The sequence below is a fragment of the Typopeltis vanoorti genome, chromosome 12, assembly GCF_054136105.1.
Source record: "Typopeltis vanoorti isolate ZY-2024b chromosome 12, IOZ_Tvanoo_1.0, whole genome shotgun sequence".
In the NCBI taxonomy this organism is placed as follows: Eukaryota; Metazoa; Arthropoda; class Arachnida; order Uropygi; family Thelyphonidae; genus Typopeltis; species Typopeltis vanoorti.
The window spans coordinates 68796230-68819334 of record NC_143560.1 but is presented as its reverse complement, the minus strand read 5'-3'; the positions used below and the strand labels follow the sequence as shown (position 1 = coordinate 68819334).

General features: G+C 34.2%; 1 protein-coding gene across 2 annotated transcripts in view; it reads left to right on the top strand.

The window, feature by feature from the left end:
- The window catches only part of S1P (membrane-bound transcription factor site-1 protease), a 480656-nt gene that overhangs the window by 46943 nt on the left and 410608 nt on the right, over positions 1–23105 (top strand). For both annotated transcript variants that reach the window (XM_090401757.1, XM_090401758.1), the window contains one exon: positions 21828–21979. In XM_090401757.1, the coding sequence (XP_090257883.1) occupies positions 21828–21979 (152 nt within the window). The remainder of the gene's footprint in view (positions 1–21827; positions 21980–23105) is intronic.

Here is a 23105-nt window from a genome sequence, read left to right as displayed (position 1 = left end):
TTTCTTTGATTTGCTTTTTTCTTGCACTGATTTTGCACTGTTATTTTCAGTACAAAATATCTGTACATATAACACTTTAAACAATAAATTACCATGTAATTTATTGTTTAAAGTGTTATATGATTATAAAAGTGATGATTGTGATAGTGAATTTTTGAATAGAACTCTTTTTCATCAAAAAAGTGGATGTTCAGATTGGAAGAATGAGATGGATGCCACCTGGATGTTGCATAAAGATGCAGTGAAGAAAAATGTGAGGAGTAGATTTTTTATGTGGTGAGTGGAATGCATTGCTAGAGTGCATTGTGCATGCAACATGTCTATCATAATGACTTCAAAGCTCATTATGATAGACATGTTGCTTGTTGAGTGGTCCTCTTACGATGAGTCTGTTGACTCCACGGAGGTTACCAAAATAATAATAATTCAGAAATGAACTCAAGCCTGAAGTAAAAAGATCAATTTACGAACAAGGAGATTACCGATGTTAAAAGAGCTATGACAAATAGTCGTTGAAGTTCAAAGGGAAGAATCACTGATTCAGAGTTTGTGTCCAAACAACATGGCTAAATCTGTTAATGCAGTCAATGAATATGAATCAAGCTCTTTTACACCATTTAAGAAGAATTCCTGTAAATTCAGGTATTTGCTTATACTAGTTCTACTGACATGAACTCCCAAATGCAGAGATGTGATAAGCAATATGAGAAGTTAAAACATGAATTAGAAAAGAGAATAGATGATAACATGTTGGATATTTCAAAGACATCATCATCATCAAATTCCTGTTATGTACCCTCAAGGGGTGTACAGGATATGATAGTACTACATGAAAAATTTACATCATTATTAATTTCCTATCTACAATTTTCCTCCAAATCAGTCTGTTACTTGTCAAGACTCCAACATTATCAGATCTTATATTTCTATTGTCTAAGGCACTTTGTACCGTATCAATCCACCTATATCTTGGTCTTCCTCTGGGTCGTTTTGCTGCCAACCTGGCAGAGAACACTTGTTTTGCTAATCTTTCCTCGCCCATTCTGTTTAAGTGACCATTCCACCTGAGATTAGCTCTGCTAACGCATTCCTGGATGCTGACAATGTCAAGTTCTTTCCTAATATCCTCGTTTTTAATATGATATTGCCATTGATGCCATCTATTCATGCCTATAATCTTTCTCAGGACTCTAATATCTGTGGTCTCTAGTCTTTGGTCAAGTGTTTTACTTCTGACCCAGCTCTCAGATCCATAAGTTAAAACTGGTTTGAACTGTCTTGTATACAGCTAATTTAGTGTTCCGACTAATTTCTCTCTTATTCCATATGAATTTATTCAATTGACTTCCCACCATACCAGCTTTGCTGATTCTGTTGTCTATTTCTATATTTAATTTACCATCTTCAGTAAAAATCGTGCCTAAATAGCAGAAATGTTTTACTTGTTCCACAGGTTCTCCATTCACAACACAGTTGACATTTTCAATGATTCTGCCCATTTTCATTGTCTTTGTCTTTTTATTGCTGACCTTCATACCATATCTATTACAATAGCTATTCAATTTAGTCAAGGAATCTTGCAGACTCGTAGTGGATTTATTGATAAGTATAACATCGTCTGCATAAAGCAAAGAACTGACATTAACATCTCCGATTTTGATATCATGTTTAATACCACTTTCCTTCATAATGTGATCCATATAGATAACGAATAACAGATGGGATAATGTACATCCTTGTCTCACACCAGATTTAACAATAAACCATCTTCCTGTACTTCCTTTAATTCTAACTGCTGACTTACAACTCAAATAAAGACTAAGTATTGCTTGATATAATGCCCCATTGACACCATATAACTGCAGTGTATTGAATAGCTTCTCTCTTGGCACCTTGTCATATGCCTTTTCCAAATCAACAAAACTTAAATACAGATCTTTGTTATATTCCCATGCTTTCTCGACTATTTGTCATAAAGTGAAGATCTGATCCTGACAGCCTCTATTTACGTGAATCCATCTTGTTCTTCACCAAGCTTTTCTTCCACAATTCTTCTCAACCGTTTCTCAAGTATACTTACATATATCTTGCCAGGAACACTCAGTAGGGAAATACCTCTGTAATTCTCACATTCAGTTTTATTTCCCTTTTTATATATGGGTACTATGAGAGCTCTACTCCAATCATCGGGAATTCGTCCCTCCGTCCAGGCTTTCTGAACTATGCAGTGCAGCCACTGTAAGACTCTTATACCACCATACTTCAGCATTTCTGGTCGAATATCATCTACTCCTGCTGCCTTTCCACATTTCAAGCCTTTGATGGCTTTTTCTACTTCAAGTATGGATATGTATTCCTGACTGCATGCCTGGTCAGTGTTTTTTATCACTGTGCTGTCATCACTGCCTCTTTCATTTAGAAGTTTTTCAAAGTAATTACTCCATACTTCAAGGATATCTTTTTCTCCTGTTTTCATGTCACCTTTATCATCTCTAAATCCTTTTACAGCACACTTTCCTCCATTCCTAAGCTTCTTCAACAACCTCCAGAATATTTTGCCACCTTCTTGATATTTATTTTCTATATTCTTGCCAAAGTCCTCCCATGACTTTTGTTTAGCTAGTTTTACACAGTGTTTAGCATTCTTGCATTTTTCTCTATATTCTCTAAGAGCACGAGCTGACTTATTTGACAGGAACTTTTGATTTGCTTTCTTCTTTTCCTTCACTGCCTGTTTAACTTCCTCTGTCCACTAGGGAGTTCTGATTTTTTTATCCTTACAGACAACCTCACCACATGCCTCTCTGGCAGAATCAATCAATGTTTTCTTCCAAGTTTGCCACTGAATCTCCAAGGTTTGATTCCTGTTCTCAAACTCTTTCATTTTTTCTTCAATAATCTTTGTGTATTTTAGTCTACAGTTCACATCTGAGAGCTGGTCAACTTTTATTCGCTTTATAACTTTCTTACATGTTATTCTTTTCAATATGAAATTCAATTTTATCTTGCTCAAGACTAGATAGTGATCACTTCCAATTTCAAATCCTCTGTACACTTTGGTGTCCTGCACCAGGGAGAAAACATCACTATCAACAATAACATAGTCAATGAGCCTTTTCTTATTCCTAGCCTCTTCTCTCCATGTGAATATTTGCACATTTTTATGTTGGAACATGGTGTTAGTAATAACCAGTCCATGTCCTGAGCAGAAATCCATCAGATATTTGCCATTATTATTAGCTTTGCTCTTTTCTCCAAATTTCCCCAAAATATTTTTGTATGTCTCACAATCATTTCCTACTCTGCTATTTAGATCCCCAACAAGGACCAATTTTTCATTGTGTCAGTGGCTTTTTCTAAAGCCTCAAAAAATTCCTCCACTTCTACCTTAGTAGAACCTTCTGTGGGACCATAGACACAAATAAGTCTCATTGTCCAGTTCCCCATTCTCATATTTGCCCACATTACTCTACTTGAGCCTGACTGCCATTCAAGAAGATTAGCCTCGTATTTTGTGTTGAATACTATGGCTACTCCTTCTTTTCCTTGATTGTCATTACCCTGAATATAACATTTTGTATTTATTGCTCAGAAAGATCTCACCAGTTTTGGTCTTTTTTGTTTCAGTCACCCCGATTATGTCGATCTGGTACTTATCTAATTCCTCAGCTAGCTCCATTTCTTTGCCATTCAGGCTTCGTACGTTGATAGTACCGATCTTTAACTCTGGTGATGTTGAGTTGGGGTTTGTTTTCAGATTTGTTGCAGTAGCTGACTTTTCGCTGTTCGCCCTGGTTTCCCGGCGAAAACAACGGGGCCTTGTTTAACCGGGTGACGCCCCAGCCGGCATGAAATTTTGTCATGTTGTACCATCATTTTTAATTTTGGTTTAACCAATAAGAATACAATTTGGTCGGCTAAATCCCAAATTGCCAGCCCATCCTCGTTCGTTCAGTATCCAAGTAGATACCCAACAGGGTGCACCACGAGAAGGTGAGGATTGGACATTAGGTCAGAAGCCCTGGTCGGTTCTCCACATTCCTTTAAAGGCTATGTGAAGGTGTCCTCTCAGTTATACGGCTTTGACCCTTAAGCACCCCTATTTCAAAGACACAAGATGAAATTTTGAAGTCAATTTTAGAACTTGGGTTACACATAACTTCTTGTGCAAAGGGAATATGAGTTGTATGGGTAGATATAAAACTATCAAGTGTTTTAGATCTGGGGAGCTAGGTCACATATCTAGACATTGTTTTATAGAGTTGCCTGAATCTAAATCTTCAAGAGGCCAAAGCAGCACATATACAGATTCTCAATCTTTAAATATTATGCTGAATATGCTAGAAGTGAAGTGAAGAATTCTAAATCTTTACAGTCTCGGTCTTTGTTTTAAAACTTGAACAACTTTGGTCCTAGCAGATTCAAATCTTTAAATTTGGTGGATGCCAAAACTGCAGGGCTGTCTAGCAAGTGGAACACACACTTCAGTGAATACCTGACAGTTTCACACTTTTAATGGAAAGGTTAGAGGCTGATATTCACTATTTGGATAATGAGATAAAATTGAAAGGTATATTTAACGGATTTACCTACCACACAGAAAATCTCAGTGGAGATATTCTTTCATGATTTTTCTGTTACTGTTTTAACATGAGTAAATCATAAAGAGCCAAAATTTGTTTCATGTTGTTTTAGGTGAACAATTTTTGGCTCTTTATGGTTGCTGTTGCAATTATTATATATCTGGAGTTATTTCTTCATATGGGGTTGACTTTTATAAGCTGTCTTATAAATTATCTGCTGAACCTTCTCAGAGTTTGTTTCCTCTGAATGAAGAAGTCCATGAGGTTTGTTTGTTGACTGAAAATACTAAGAATGAAGCAAGGTCTTACTCCTTTTGATATAGCATACTATCAGATATAGTATCCATTATTTTGCATTTTCAACACCTTGACCCAAATATGAGTTAACTAGATTACCTCAAAGTGCAATGAACTGCACAGTCATTCAGGCACTAATGAATTCAGTGTTATATGAATTTTTAGGAACCAATGTTCTAGTATTTCAGGATGATTTAATGCCGTTTATTCAGATTTTAAGTCATATGCAAAACTACATGAATGCATTAATCAAGAAGATTCATGAGGCAAGGTTGAAATTAAAAACTGCAAAATGTTAACTATTTCTTGAGAAGGTGAGTTATTTGTAGGCATAGGTTTCTGTGGTTTAGCAGTTCATAAGAAAGATTCCGGTAATTGGATCACATGTTTATTAAGATAAATAACAATAAAAAAAACCGACAAGTTACGAAAAAACAGAAACTCTTTTTGTTATGATTGGAAGACACTTGTTGCATCTTCAAATAATAGAATGCTGAAGAAAACATATCTTGCATTCATCCAAGACACATCTATAACTTCACTTTCTATGAAAATAGCAACAGACTCCACTAAATAAACTACTAAAACCATAACGTTACTTTAGAATGAATTAACTTTCTATGTGAAAGTCTCAACATTCAGCTTAAAACTTATCAATAATTTTGTCACTTCAGAATAACTCTGCCTTCTATATGAAAACTTCTGAAGAAATAACTAAAACCAGATCCACAGTTAGAAATCAATTATCAGACTGAGAATCCTAAAAAAAAAAAAAAAACTTTACTGGTCCATTCTATGTGAACTGGAATGAGTCCTTGATTCCCTGGAGGTTTCAGATAATAATAATAATAATAAAAAAATAAATGAAGTTCCTTCCATCTTTAACTGAAATAAATCCACTCAGTATTGACAACATATCATAAACAACATTAATAACCTTACAGCTTTTGAACAAGTCATAGAAAATCATAATTTGCCTCCAGTATTTAATCTAAATACATTTATTTTATAACTAAGCAAGACTTCAGTAGCCAAAGATACAAGAAAAAGCCATTGCAAAACACAGCAATATACAGAAACAAACATTTAACAGCTTCACAGATACCTTTTTTTTTTATGTTGCTCCCACCCATGAAAGGTTAATCTTGTGGGATATATGCATTAAAAACAGATTAAATAACAGAGAAACCATATGAATCAAATGACAAAGAAGAAGAAGAATCGTATGGTAAAATGAAACATCCTGACAAAAGCAGCAAAAAGATGTTTAGGGATAAGGGGTAAATAAACTGACAAAAAAAAAAAAAAGAGTTACTAGAAATGTCTAAATACCAAGATAGTAGAAGCAAAAATAGAGTACAAAAGAAACGCTGCAATTGAAAAACAAGAATTAAGTTAAGAGTGAGAGATGGAACAATTTTATAACAGAACTAGAAAAGGATTTATCTAAACCACAACAAAAACCTATAAAATAATAACATACATGAATAAAGAAGTAAAAGAAAAGGTAAAAATACAAACAACAGATTTAGAAAAATGAGCAACTTATTTTCAAAACCTCTGGACTGATGATAATAAAGTAGTACCATTTTATACAACAAACAATGATCCAACAGAAAATATTGCGATGTCAACTAAAAAATACAATAAATAAGATGAAAAGGAAAATACTAGAAGACAATATACATAGTCTTGCCATAAATAGTTATAACTTCTGCACCCCCGCATCCCCCCTGCACTGCCCACAGAATTGTGCGAGCCTATTCTGTTAGTGGTGCAACCAACATTCACATGTTTATCAGTAAAGAGAGATTTGTCTAATTGTACGGGTTAACATGCAGTGGGAAGATTATGAGAACTGTGTAGCTGTAATAGCACTTCACTAGGTTAAAATGCAGTCCCCTGTTATTTTCAGCACACTGAAAACACTTGGAATCAGTAGGATGTTTGTGTATTAGACCATTATAATGATACAGAAGATGTAATCTGTGGTAATCCTCTGAGAAAACAGAAAGCAACATTGTGAGATATGAACATTTAGCAGAGAACAATGTCACGTGTACTAACTGATGACCTGTGGGTGAAAGCCTATCGTCATTCTATCGACCACTTACGAACACCATAACTTATGCATCAGAGGGTGATAAGATCAAAGGCACTTCTCTGGCAGTATGCAAACAACAGACACAGAGATATCCTCTTCACAAGTTAGAAGATTTTCACCACTGAAGAATTCATTTATCTGCCAAAACGATCGGGTATATGCCCCAGATGATTGCACAGAGGTCATCATCCCACCTCAGTGATGGTTTGGTGGGGAGTGACATATCAGGGGATATCCAAGTTGCATTTCTACAAGAAAGGAGTCAAAACCTCTGCCAAAGTGCATCAAGACACCATGCTGGAATCTGTGGCCCCTGAACAACATTTTGTTTCATGGCAGGCAGTGAACCTTCCAACAGGACTCAGCCCCTGCACAAGCAGTCAAATTAGGACAAATATCAGAATGGAAAGACATGTCAAGAGGAGTATGGCAGGGATACACCCTATCACCTCTACTTTTTAATATATATATATATATATTTTATTTTATTTTATTTTATTATTTTTTTTATTGTTTTTTTAAATTGAATGACAAGAAACTGAGAAAAATGAAAACAAAGTTTATTAGCACAACTAGTTTCAGCTTGTATCAGCCTTCTTCAGGTGCACATTAAAAAAAGAAATAACCAGTAAAACATAGAGGAAATAACTATAAACATCATGGAAAGTTAGTGTATATATTTCAACGTTGAAGTCTGCGCATTCAAAACTGTTCTCTCGTTAGCTTCATTGTTGGGCGTATGCATGCGTATAGTATCTCGCGAACGCCAGTATTTGATCGTAGCACAATGACAGTCTGAAAGTTTGTAACTCAGGTTGTTGTTGAGATGTAGGGGATTGAGAATGATTTCTTTTCATTCTATTATTTTCCTTTCTAATTCATCGTGGCAATGGAAAATGTTATCAGACTTGTCCCATAGGATTGTATGGATAAGGTTTTCTTCATTAGAATTGGCCGAAAACAGAACATGACTAGACAAAGCACTGGCTCTCGTTCTCCTGTAACTGATGTCTCTCTTATGTTCTTCAATGCGTAACTCAATCGATTTCTCTGTTTGGCCAAAGTAAGGTATATCACAGTTGCACCAAATCTGGTAAACACTGGGATATTTAAGGTTGTGATGTCTAGGTTTCGGATTCTCAAAAAACAGTTGACAAATTCCTATTAAATCCACCTGCTCGCCATAATGAAGAGACCAATAGTGTGAAAGGTAATATTTCTATACCATGCATCAGCTCTGTATCACCCAAATTTGCCAAGGTTCTTAGGAAATACAACATAAGAACTTTATTTACTCCTCTTCTGAAAATCTGCTCCTTAACAACCTTAAATATCTTCCAGGATATTTAAGGTTGTGACATCACAATCTTAAATATCTTGGTGTTTACCATATTTGGTGCATATACCTTATGTCATATACCTTACTTTGGCCAAACAGAGAAATTGATCGAGTTATGTATTGAAGACCATAAGAGCGACATCAGTTACAGGAGAACTTTAATGACTAGACAAAGCCAGTGCTTTGTCTAGTCATGTTTTGTTCTCGGCCAATTCTAATGAAGAAAACCTCAGCCATACAGTCCTATGGGACTAGTCTAATAATATTTTCCATTGCCACGATGAATTAGAAAGGAAGATAATAGAATCAAAAGAAATCATTCTCAGTCCCTCTACATCTCAACAACAACCTGAGTTACAAACTTTCAGACTGTCATTGTGCTACAATCAAATACTGGCATTTGCGAGATGCTATACGCATGCATATGCCCAGCAATGAGGCCAACGGGAGAACAGTTTTGAATGTGCAGACTTCAACGTTGAAATATATACACTTACTTTCCGTGATGTTTACAGTTATTTCCTCTAAGTTCTACTGCTTAATTCTTTTTTAATGTGCACCTGAAGAAAGCTGATACAAGCTGAAACTAGTTGTGCTAATAAACTTAGTTTTCATTTTTCTCAGTTTCTAGTCATTCAATTTTTTTAATTAAAGACTGTATATCAATCGAGTAAATCAATCTTTCTCTCTCTCTCTCTCTATATATATATATATACAGGGTGTTCGGGATAATTTGACATATTTATAATTAATTATATTTTTCCGTAAGTTACATGTATTAACACACACTTCTCTTCATTTAAAAGTTTGGACCCTTCTTCATTCATATACAAGATGTCAGAAAGGATGGATAGCTGGAACCCACCTGAATCATGGAAGAGAATAACTTGTATCATGATGATTCGTGCCCGCCATCAAAATAAGGATATTACGACTGCTGCCCAATGCTCCCTGAATACAGTAAAAACAATCAGGCATGAACTAGAGACTTGCAATGGTGACTACGAGGATGTAGCAAGAAGAAAGATCCCTAGCAGACGATCTGATTGCGTTCGTACAGCAGAATTCCTCGCAAATCTGCAGGAACAGGTGTTGAAGAACCCTGGCATTGGAATTCGGGCTTTGTTCGTGGAGTTGCTAACTGTAGTCAAGCCCTGGATAACAAGGGTAGTCAATGGTAGGCCGTATGTATGGCAGCAGGATTCGGCCCCTTGCCACACCTCTGGGAAAAGTCAAAAATGGTTGTCTGAAAATTTCTACGACTTCACCAGTCCAAATGTTTGGCCTCCAAACTCCCCAGACCTTAACCCCATGGATTATTTTGTATGGGGCGCAGTTGAAAAAGACACCAATCGCACTTCCAGTAATACAAAAGCCCAGTTAATGGATAAAATTAAAACAGTTTTTGTGGCCCTTCCCAGGGAGACTGTAGCATCAGCTTGTTCGAGGTTCCAAAGCAGAATTGAAGCTGTGATCGATGCTAATGGTGGTTATTTTGAGTAAATCTTGTTGATAGTATTGTAATTAACTCTGCCTGTAATGTTTTTTTGTCAATTCATTAAATTTAATAGATACAAAGAAGATTTTCTTTTTCCTTACGAAACTGTCAAATTTATCCCGAACACCCTGTATATATATATATATAATTATAGCAATCTGAAAACAGCATAACTCATTTGGTATACAAATAAAGAAAGATACACTATTATTTATAAATGATCAGACTGTATTAGCTACATCAAAAGATGATCTATAGAGATCAGTAAAATCATTGAATGGAATTTCAGAACAATATAATATGAGAATATCAAAAGTAAAAAGAAAAATAATGGCTTTATGGAGAAAAACCCATTAGAAGTAAAATAGTGATAGATAATAAAATATTAGAACAAGTAAATACTTTCATATATCTGGGATGTAACTTAATCATTTGAAGATGAAAAAGATATAGATCTTAAAACATCAAATTTTGTTAAAGTAACTGAATAATAAATAATATATTTAAGCCAGAATCAGACTATATAACATCCTCTAAACCATTTTTATTATATGGAAGTGAAACATGGACCATAAAAAATAAGAATGAAAAATAGATTCAAATGGCAGAAATGAAATTTCTCAGAATTCATTTAAAAATTTTATGGAATTTACAACTGTGTTAAAAAAAACTTTTATTATCCTGAAGTTTCGATCTTCATATCAAGATCATCATTTGGAGTATACATAAATATACAAGACAAGCTGAGTTACATTATTAACTGTAAGCTAGAGAAACAATGATTTGATCACATGTTATTCTACTGGCATGACCTCTAATTACATCAAGCTAAATTCTATTTATGATGATAGGATTAAACATTCTTTCTTACAGATAGTTTTCTTTCAGAAACAATAATGTCCTATTTTTAGTATTAAAATTGTTATTTTTAAGATACTGGATTTTCTACAGTCCTGTTTATAGTTGTTCTTAGTGAGGAAGTTTTTGTGGGTCGAATATATGCCTTCCATATGTTTGGAAGGCATATTTCCAAATTTTTACTTCCATATTTTAAGACCATCGTTATCGTTCAGATTGGGATGGTTGATAATGATCTCACAGGCTTCCTTTAATTTCCATTCATACTATGTTTTAGTGCAATGTAGACAGCTAGTGCTTTGCCAGTTAATTCTGTGTAAGGTATTCAGGGCATGATCCGAAAGGCCAGCTTCACCATAATTATTATATTTAATGTGTTGTTTATGTTCTTTTTGTCTGATAGGAATTGTGCATCCTGTTTTTCCTATATATGGTATGTTGCAAGTACAATAAATATGGTATACTTCAGGGTGGGCTAGTGGAGGGAGTGGGTCTTTGGATGAGTTTAGTAAGCTTTTTAATTTTGCAGGAGGTTTAAAGGTAGCTTTGAGGTTGTATTTTTGTAGTACTCTGTTTATTTTGTCTGATGTTCCTTTAATGTAGGGAATGGTTAAAGTTTTACTGTAGTCTGGTTTGTCTTTGTTTTTTATTGAGGTTTTGTAGAGAATTTTGTTAATAGTGTTTTGGCTGTATCCGTTTTTTGGAAAGTATTGCTGATAATTTTAAATTTGTCTTTTAGTGCCTATTCACTGGAACAGATCGACTGAGCCCTGTTTTTTTGGAGCAGTGGTCTCCAAACTTTTTTGATCGTGTACCCCCAAGACAGAAAAAATAAATAGCACGTACCCCCAATTGATTGAGCAAAAATCTATTGTAATAAGTATTATAAAGAGGAAATATGCCTTGTATCATCATATAATAATTAAAAACGCTAGATATTTTTACACATTATTTTTATTATTAACAGCTTACAAACATATTTATTACAATATTTAATGTGAACAATGGCCTTGCATTTCTTTCATAATTTCTTGAAATTCTGGTTTGATGGCTTCTGATACTGCGATACGTTGCTTCTTTAAATTATCTGCAATGATTTCTATACATCTACCAATAGTATTTGCTGATAAGGGAATACATTTTAGTTTATCTGCATATTTTCTTCCATAGATTATTTCTACCATTTTTATGGCAGTTGGGAGTACAAGTGTTTCCCCAATGGTGTGTGGCTTTTGGTCTTTTGCAATTAAGAATGCAACCTCAAGAGATGCCTCCAAATATTTATCATTAATTTTAGTGAATTTTTTTAAGTTGTTGGATCGAGAATTACATGTCTTCAAACATCGTTCAAAGAATTGTAAAGATTTGTGTTCATGTTCAGTATGTTTAGTTTTTAAGTGTCTTATTAATAATGATGGATTTATACTTCCATTACATAGCGTCTCATGACACAATACACATGTAGGACAAGGTTCATTGTTGACTATCGTCAGTGTAAATCCCCGTTTCAAGTAGTCTTCTTGATAATTTCCAACTTTCTTGGGCAAGGTTTGTTAAGTTTCAGATTAATGTTTTTATCACTTAATTTGACTGATAACGAACTTGTTTGAATAGAAGAGTCAATCAATCCTTGTTGTTCGTCTGATGTAGAAGTACTATCATAATTATCTTCAATTTGCGGTTTCTTTGGAGGAAATTTTTTTAACCATTTATCCATTTTGTGAGGGTTAATTTGTAAAATTTAAATATAATTCATTTACTATGATAATATCAAACACTTTTAAAAAATGTAAGCAATTTTGATAATATTAATTCACTATTTCTAGTGTAAACGTAAAAGTAAGCACAAAAAGGCATTGGAATTGCACAGAAACAATATATACTAAAAATCGTTAAACTTACTACTAATAGTCAAATAATTAATACAACTGTGGTGTCATCTGTAGATAGCAGGATAACTAAGCAAGGTTCCTTCTCTAGTTGGGCTTGTCAATCAACACTAGGATGCTCTACAAACAGTGGCAATGATAAGAAGTAAGAGATTCACTCCCTGGTTTTAAAAAACATGACAGCTTTGCCACGGACGATTATGTGTGCAAAGTCACCCAATGTGCACTACTCACAAATTTAAGTTTACAGGATCTTTATAACGCCTTTTTCTATATTAGATATATGTTTAATTGATGAAAGAAAGTAATATTCTTTATCTTTAATTAATTACCTAATTTTTTTCCTATCAATATAAAACTATTTTTTTTGACGTACCCCCACGTATCGACTTGCGTACCCCAGGGGGTACGCTTACCACACTTTGGAGACCACTGTTTTAGAGTGTTGATGACACCTAGTTTTTTTGTTGGATGGTGGTAGGAGTTTATGTGTATATATTGTCCCGTATGTGTCAGTTTCCGGTAGACAGTGAAGGAAAGATTGCCAGAGGGAACACGTGTGACAAGTCTATCTAGAAATGGAAGTGTGTTATGTTTTTCATTCTCTATTGTGAACTGTATGTGTTTTGTTTATATGGCTAAGGAATGTGTCTAATGTAGGTAGGCGGCCATAGCTGTCTACATCGCACTAAAACATGGTATGAATGGAAATTTAAGGAAGCCTGTGAGATTATTATCAACCACCCCAATCTGAACAATAACGATGGTCTTAAAATCCCAAACATATGGAAGGCGACCCACGAAACCTTCCTCACCAAAAACAACTATAGACATGACTGTAGAAAATCCAGTATGTTAAATAACAATTGTAATACTAAAAATAGGACATCATTTTCTGAAATAAAACCATCCGTAAGAAAGAATGTTTAATCCTGTCATCGTAAATAGAATTTAGCTTGATGTAATTTATAATTTTTATTTTTTATTTTTTCACTAGAGGTCATGCTAATAGAATAACATGTGATCAAATCATTGTTTCTCTAGCTTACAGTTAATAATGTAACTCAGCTTGTCTTGTATATTTATGTATGCTCTAGATGATGATCTTGATATGAAGATCGAAATGTCGGGATAATAAAAAAGTTTTTTTAACATGGTTGTAAATTCCATAAAATTTTTAAATGAATGCTGATCACCGTGTAACACTAAAAGAAAGAAATTTCTCAGAAAAACAGCTGAATATACCAAGTGAGACCATAAAACAAATGAAGAAATTTTACAATCCCTGAATATAAAACCATTTAACCATTATATCCATTCTATATATATATAAAAAGATAAGCCGAAAACGTTTTTATGCCACGTTTGCATCAGAATTCAAGGAGAACTGGCATACCAGCCCAGAACTTGGGGGGGGGGGGGGGGGCGTAGGTGCCAGGGGAACAGAGCCTGCCCCTAGTAAGTATATATAAACAAAAGTGGTTTGAACATCTGAATTGAATGGACTATAGCAGACTGCCAAAAATGCTATATGGATATAAAATAAAATGGAAAATGAAGAATTGGAAAACCAAGCAAGCGATGACATGAGACCAGAATAGGTCATTTGGCCTAAAATCCATGATAGGAAGAAGAAGAAGAGAAATACTGAGATATATTCTTGATATATTGCAGTTCTCTGGAATGTTTTCTATGATTGTTCTGTTTACTATCTGTTTCAATTAGCAGTCTTTCAAATTAATTTCAATGATTGCTAAACATCTGGAATATCTTTAACTTCAGTTTTCATGTCACCTTTGTCTCTGAGTACTCTTTCCTTCTTTTCTAAGTTTTTTTCAATAGCATTTCAATAACTCCAGAACATTTTTGCTGCTTCCATCCATCTGTTCATTGGACTTCAGCAGATGCCATATGGTCACTCAGTTTAACTGCTCTTTCAACCTCTTGTCTAAATGGAAGAGGTTCTAAATCGAAATTTTCCTGGTGAGACGGCTTCTCCAAATTTTCCTTATCCTTTCTGCTGTACAGTTCCTCACAGTGTTCTTTCCATCTGTTTATGATTTTGCAGCCTTCCTGATATTTATTTTCTATATTCTTACTCAAATCTTCTCATGATTTTTGTTTAGCTACTTCACGTAGTGTTTTGCTACTAAAAACTTTTGATATTCTCTCTTCTTTTTTAGGTTTGCCTCTTTACTTCTTAACTCCATTGTGGAGTAATTATCTTTGACTTAATCAGTGAGTGCTTTCTTCAGGGTCTGTCACTCAGAGTCTCAGTTTTCCTTGAATGATATTTGTATATTTCAATCTGTATTTTACCTCTGATAGCTGTGCAACTTTGATTCTTTTTAAAACTTATTATTTTTCTTTCCCTATGAAATTCGTTTTAATCTTCAAAACTAAAAAGAAACCAAAGCAAACAGTGGCAATCCCTTGTATACGCTTATGTCTTGAACCACCACCACGAAGATATCACTATCAACAATAACGTAGTCAAAGAGACTTATTTCTTGTTTCTTCTCTTCATGCGAATTTTTACAACATATTGTAACATGGTGTTAACAGTGACTATTGTTAACAGAAATCCAGCAGGTACTTAACATTATTCTTAACTTTGTTCTTTACTACAGATTTTCTCGACATATTTCTATATGTCTGGTATCCATTTCCTGCTTTGCTGCTTAGATCTCCAATGAGGACCAATTTTTTTTCATTATATCAGCTGCTTTATCTTATGTTTCAAAAAAATTTCTCCTCGTCTTTATTAGAACCATCAATGTAATTAATGTAAGAACAAATCATAAGAACAAATAAGTCTTTGTCTGATTCCCTATTTTGACATTTTCCCCACATCATTCTACTTGATTCAAGTAGAATATCTTGCATTCAAGAAGATTTGGCTCTTGTGTTCGAGTTTGAGTACTGTAGTAGTCAAACACTGAATGTAACATCTTGTATTTGTTGTTTATTAGAATGAATCTCACTTGTTTTGTTTTCTTTGTTTTGGTTACTAATTATCTATTTTGAATTACCTATCTTGAATTCCAGTGTTGAGTTGGAGTTCGTTCCAGTAGCTGACATTTCACTGTTTGCTTTGGTTGCTTTAGGCAACAGCAGGGGCCTTGTGTAGGTTTCTGTGGTTAAGCAGTTCTGTAGGAAGGTTTCAGTGTTTAGACCACATTGTAATATAAGGAATTTATTTAAAATAAACAATTAAAACCGACAAGTTTCATGCATCATACGACTTTCTTGAAAAAACCAGGCATGTATATGATTTATTGCTCTTGTGGCATTTGTTATGTAGACCAGACAGGAAGGTCGGTAGAGATCCGCATATCTGGACATGTAAAAGATGTCGAAAAAAGAAGAGAGCATAAATTAGGCCTGGCATTCCACAACAACCACTACTGGTCATCAAGTACTCTGCCAATGAACAAAAATGTCATATATTGATAACTATTTCACAAGAAAATTTAAAGAAGCCTCACAAATTCTTAGGATCCCTACACAATGCATTGAAAATCAAGGCTTGATTTTCATTGATGATGTAAGTCTTACGACGCACGAAACTTGTCAGGTTTTAAATGTTTATTTTTAATAAACTACTTATATTACAATGTAGTCTCAATAACAAAAACTTCCTACAGAGCAGGGACCTTGTTTAACTGGGAAGTTCCTCATCCAGCACGAAATTTCCTCATATTTTACCATTCTTTTCGGTTTGAGCCAATACAGAATACAATTTGGTTTGCTAAATACCAAATTGCCAGTCAATTCTCATTTGTTCAGTATCAAGCAAATACTTACTAATGAGGTGTGTGTGTGGGGGGGGGGGGGGGGGCACTACAAGAAGGTGAAAATTGGACATTAGGTTAGATGCCGTGGTCAGCTCTGCATTCCTTAAAAGGCTCTGCAAAAGTTTCTTCCTGTGTATCTCTTTACCCTTAAGTGACCTATGTTAAATGATAATGTATAGTAATGTTGCTTTAATATTATTGTGAGGCAAGTTATCACAGGGACCAATCGAAAATTTTTAGGGAAGAACTTAAGAAAATTAAAGTATATATGGGTTATTTTGCGTCATCTTCATCAGTGTATCATCCTGCCAATTGTATGCTAATTGTGCAAGTGATTCCATAACTTCTGTTGCTCCTTTATTGTTCTGGTATGCCTCTGTGGGAATTTTCTATAGCTTCCATGTTACATTCTGTTGTGTATCTACAGTGTTTTAGATTATTTTCCCTTCAGGATGCTTTTTAGCCTAGAGAAGGAGGAAGTCATAGGGACCAAATCTGATGAGTAAGACAGGTACAGAACAATGGGAATGTTTTATTTGGTCATTTGTGGCCATTTTTCCATCATTCCATTTCTATTTTATCATTTCAAGTACTAGAACCTGCCATTTATTAACTGGTTTTTGATGGTTTACATCCTACATATGAGAATGATGCTACAGCCTTATTCATGATCTGGCCTGGGAGTAGAAATTACTGTTGCACCAGGCTCTACATGTCAATGAAAGTTATCAATACTGCCTTAATATTTGATTGGACAGTGGTGTTATTCCATTGTGATGATATTTGCATTGTCTTGTGGTTCTAATGTTCCGTGAGAGTGTCACATTGCTTCTTCAACATGTTCATTTCACAGTGCACCAGGATGGGGGAAAAAAATATTCAAACCTTAGATCATCTCACTGATGACTCAAACTGCCACCACATTGCATCTTTACCTATATCTGATCTTGGCAAATATTACACACTGAATCACTTCGATATAGTTAGTAGTTTTTCTACAAAAACTTCTGACCTTGATATTTCTGGTCATTCTTTGTATAAGTGTTAATGCATTAAGAAATGAAAATAAATTTTAATTTCTTAAATCAACTGTTTTATTTTACTTATTTATTTTTAATCTGGTGAGTATTATCATCATGAGAAAGGAAAACGTCATTTTTGCTGTCAACATATATAATAGCCTGATGTGTTGGTTAGTAACAATTGAAAATGCATGCTAATATAAAAGAACTACATTTGACATTGCATTGCCACTTCATCTCTCTGGTTTAATCGAAGAGAAACAGCACAAGAAATGAATTTAAACATATATCAATATTATACTGTCCAACCACAGATCCAAGACCCCTTGGCTGGCAATGTGCCAAGAAGAATCAATTCATGTTGAAGGGAGAAAAGAATAAGGCAATGTATGGATTCATTGCCAACACACGAAATCACGTGCCTTATACGTAAAAGTTTCCGACTGTTGTACAAGCAAAATAGTTACCACTTTAAAAACTAGAATTTTCATAAAAGAAAAGCTAATTTTCTGACATATAATAATAAACACTCATTCTACGAAACGCATTGATTACCCTATTATCGGAATATATTTGCCTTCTTCTGATGTGCAAAAGTGTCGAGGGGTCTCGCATCTGTGGTCACACAGTAGTTATCTTTGATGTCACTTTTCTCTTCATGAATATCCTGTTGAATAACATTTTAAGACATAAAAAAAGTATTCCTCCCCTCCTACAGCATCACAGATATCTACTCTATCATTCTTATTTGCTAGAATGATAGAGGGTATGTAGTGGTGGTTTGAAAATGAACAAATCATACATCAGGATATACTGTAACACAAACTCAGTCTATTGAGTTCTCATTTGTGCTCAGACATCTTTGAATTTGTCATTTATTAATTTATTATTATATCCTATTTAAAAGTTAGAGGTGGTACTTCCATGGTCACTGCTCCAGTGAATTCGCAAACATCATTCCTCCACTTGCTGTTAGTCCTGTTAAAACAAGAGCAGCTGCTGTCCAATATCCCTTGTCAGTATAACTGAAAACTCATTGAACCTGCTTCTGCTCTTCCTCATTTATTCTGTCTACCTCTGACCTCTGGAACAGCCTTCCTCATGGTGTGTTTTCCAACATTTCAACCTGCAGCTCTTTAAGAAGAATGTTAATAGGTTTCTTCTTCTCAACTCTCATCTAGACCTTGCACGTGGCACTGATGTGCTGTAGGTTTTTGTACCTCTTTTTTGTCGGATTAAAAAAAAATCGTAAATGTTGGACATACATTCACAGTAGATCATGCAAGAAATCTATATACTGTATAGAAGCTATTACAAAGTTGAGAGATGAAGTACTTCCTGAACTTCAGCAAGTATGGTTGCATTAATTTATTCAGAAAAAAAAAAGGATATTAGTTCTTTTGTATGCTACAGTTTTTAATTATTTTGACAAGCACTTGATTATAGTGCCTGTGTTTGGGACAAGTGTATTTTGTGCTGTGAGGATGCTTCTTTGAAATTCGTTGAAATATCACCTTAATGCATCATAATTGTTTTGTTCTTGTGGTGGAATGAGTAAGTACCATAAAAAGTTAAGACCTGAAGGTTTAAGTTTCTGTTTTGGTTCTTTCTGCTATTCTCACAATTGTCTTTGAACCTACACATCTTTCACCATACTGCTAATGTTTTCTTCTTTTATTTAAATCTCACCCATGAAAGATTTTTGCGAGTTATATTTGCATTGTTCAATAATCTAGAAACCCTGCTTCATATCATGTTGATTCCACTGAGCAATAAAATTTCTCTCTCACCAAATGGCATTTACAAAATCCATGGCAATAGGGAGATTTAAACTCACAACATGTTAATTGGAGACTGGATATGCTAACCAACCACACAAAATGTTTCCAGGTAGTTATTACCCTTCCAAATACTGCACATGTTCAACATATCGTGTTGCCATGACAAGAACTGGTGTACTGTTTGAGTCCTTGTTTTGACACATTATTCACCTTACAATGCAGTTGGACAGCTGATGTATTTAACACTTGGCTGATCAAATAATGAAATAACCTACACAAAGATCTTGGAGTCACACAGTCTTCCCATTTAGTAAGTCAATCTCATGCATGTGTAGGGTTGAAATTTATTAAAGCTGGCTGCCAAATCTAGTTCGTTAATACTGTGAATCTGCCAGTTGCTCTTACTGTATACTGACATGTATTTGTGTTGCTTCCAGGCAGTCTTTGGGATTTATGTTTTTTTTTGCTTGAAAATGCCATTTTGTCTCTGGAAGATCATTGAATACATCTTATTAATGTATTATATTATTGATTTTAATCTTTAAAGGTACCTGTGTCATTACTATAAACAAAAATTACATGATAACCACAGTAATTAACTTTAATGAAATGAAAGTACGGATATTTCATACTGAAAATAACAGTACATCATCAGTGCATAGAAGCAAGCAAATCAAAGAAACAGGAATACAAGATACATACACCAGTTGGTTTACCAATTAAAAACTGTTGCCATGTGCTAGAAATTAATATAAACTATTTTTGATGGTTACATAAAATGAGAATCTCCCAAACTTTTTAGGGGCGGGGGGAGAATCATTCCGATTCAGATTTGGCCGATGTAAAAGAGCTTCGCAACTTTCTTAGAAAAAGGCGTTCATATTTAAAACTGCTTCTATGGAGAAGACAAGATTCACTGGATAATGTGTTTAGTTTCAATACAGACAATACAGTTTAGTGTTATGCCAAACCAGACTTTTGAGGTTTCATGTATTCAATATAATATTGATATTTATTAATTATTTTTTTCACAGAATGGCCTGTCTGCCCAAAGTATGTCAGATTACATTCACAAGGTATCTGGTACATTAATTTTGCTGTATTCTTCTGTATGGCATAATTTATTTTAATAGTTATACAGTGTAATAATTATTGACCCTGTGAGCATAGCCTGACATACTGTCCTTATTCTCACCTAAATTGCCATTATATTTTGATTTTCTCTTATAGTTGGACTGTGTGTGTGTGTGTGTGATATTAGTCAACAACAAAGAGATTCTCTCCCTCTTCTTCCATCCTTGACAAATAATTGAGACATCCTCATGGAGAGAGAGAGAGAGAGAGAGAGAGAGAGAGAGAGAGAGAGAAAGAAAATGAATGCACAAGATTCTGTATTTCAAATTTATATCCCTCTTTTCTTTCTCTCTCAATAGACATGCTAAAAATTATAGCAAGCCTTCAGTCAGATTTAACATAGATATGATGGCATGATAATATATGAGTCATTTTAAAATTCCTAAGCAGTGTATTCTTTTTGTTAAACTAAAACATTTATGTTTGGTTTAATGAAACCCAAACCAACGAAATGTATTTATAGGCTCTCAATATAGTTTTTGTTCTGTCTTATCACTGCTGCCCAACATTTCGGTATGTTTTCCAGTCCTGTGAGCAAACCATTTTTGTTGATGTGTTTGATAAATTGCATCATTCAACAGAAAGCTTGCCAATAATAGTGAAGTGTTTCCCATGGAGTAGGAAATTTGAGTGATACTTTCAACTTTGAGAATAGACCAAAGTCTATAGGGGCCTCACTTGAGGACTGTATGGGATCAGGAAGCACTTGTCATCCATGCTTTTCCATAAGAGCAGAATCTTTAATGAAGCATGTACTACATGAACCGTGTGGACTTGTATTGCTATGCAAAATATGCAATTTCAAATTTGAATCAGTTAATTCCTCCATTTTGAAGTCTTTATTCTCAGTCTGGCTTACATCTGATATGAAGGTGGAAACTTACATTATTCTGCTGTCTATCCATGCATAGTCTGTAGGTGTTTTGAAATGAACCTTGTATCATTGTACATATCAAAAATTCTTTATTGTTGTTAGCTTGTATTGCCAGAAAAAGTGGTAAATTGGATTTAGTCATCTTATTTCAGATCTTTTGATTTCTTAAGGAGAGTATGTTGGATTGAGGTAAATGGAAAACCAAACATTTATTGTTAATAGTGAGGTTTTCCATGGAGCAAGAAATTTGAGTGATACTTTCACCTTAGGGAATAGATCCAATTCTATAGGTCCTGCATTAGAGGATTCATCTAATGAATGTCCTTAGGTTGCAACTCTTTGCATTTTTTGTATATGGTCCATTAATGTTTTTGTTTGTCTGGAGATTCACTTCTAGAAACCAACTAATATTTTCTGAGCTTTTCTGTCCTGTCACAATTGGTTATTACCATTACTATTTTGTATACATTAGAAAACCTAACCTTTGAAAATGTCAGAATAATTTTGGGAGATTATGTGGTATGTGAAACAAATAGTTAATAAACTAAACCCTTCATGAATTTTTTGCTATTGTTTATTTGAAATATCACTGAACTTCTATATGTCTATAATTAATAATTATTCATTTATTTCTTTATTTATTTATTCTAGAGTATATTGTGACATTTAAACAATTTTATGTGTTGAAAGCTAGAGAAAGGTTTATTACTGCTGCTTTAAACACATCAGGAGTTAAGTCATGGCATATAATTCAACGTAATAATCCTGCCAGTGAATTTCCTAGTGATTTTGATGTACTTCAGGTGAGTTTTATAATTAATTTTGAAAACAGTTGTAAGTTGAAATATTTACCTTCAAAAATATTGTATAGTTATATTGTATAGTTTAAGTATAATTTTGGATACCAGTTAAATTAATTTCATCTGTTTATAAGCTAAAATAAATGGGCATTGATGCAGCTGAATCAGTGTTCACAAGAAACTTAAGAGTTTTATGTTAGTTGTCATGAATGCTGGAGCATGTTTACTTTGTGAAATTTTCACAGTCATTCTAAATTCTTTTCTCACCAAAAGTAAGAAAAACTTTTCAGAAGAAAAGTTATCAACTTGTGGAACAAAAACATAACATATAGTTTCTTCTCTTCCATCTCCCAAGATGGATTACTGGCATCTTGGAAGAACAGAAAGGTATAAATTATGGGATTATAAGAGAATTGTAACCATTATAATTTAAAATGTTTTCTGGATTGTAGGATGCTGTAAAAATAATCATAATTAAAATTCTGAATATTTTTACGTATTGTTTATTAGTTTTGTTTTCATAACACGCATTGTCGGCACTTGCAATGTGCCCGTTATGGAAATTGTTTTTGTTAAAAGTGATATGTGAAGCATTTAAAAATTTAATACTTACCCGATTTGAATAGTTGTGTTACTTTAAACAAATTTATTATGGTTTGAAATATTAAGTTTTGTGTTTTATGAGGACATTCTCTTGTCGCTAATGGATACAACGTGTCAGCCATTTTACAGTACTTAGTTTCTGACTTTCGTGGCGTGTGCATGCTCGTGGAGAAGTTTGATGAGTGATTGACAGCTGACAAGAAAGCGTCCGGTATCTGAGTAATGGCTGTAAACAAGAGAGCGTTCGGGAAGGAATTTAGAACACAGGCCAGCAGACATTTAGGTTCGGAAGAAACTTGAGTTTTTTAAGCGACAGTCGGAGGAAAATTAATAGTATATTCCGAAAAAGGAATTGTGGAACTATTAAGTTTTTAATGTGGAATAAGTATGTGGATAAATAAAAGAAAATATTGATATATGCATTTTAAAAGGAATATTGGAGGAAACGCTAATTGAAAGATTTATAGTAGATTCCGAAAAGGGAATCGTAGAATTGTAAGTTTTTTTTATTGGAAGAGTTACGACT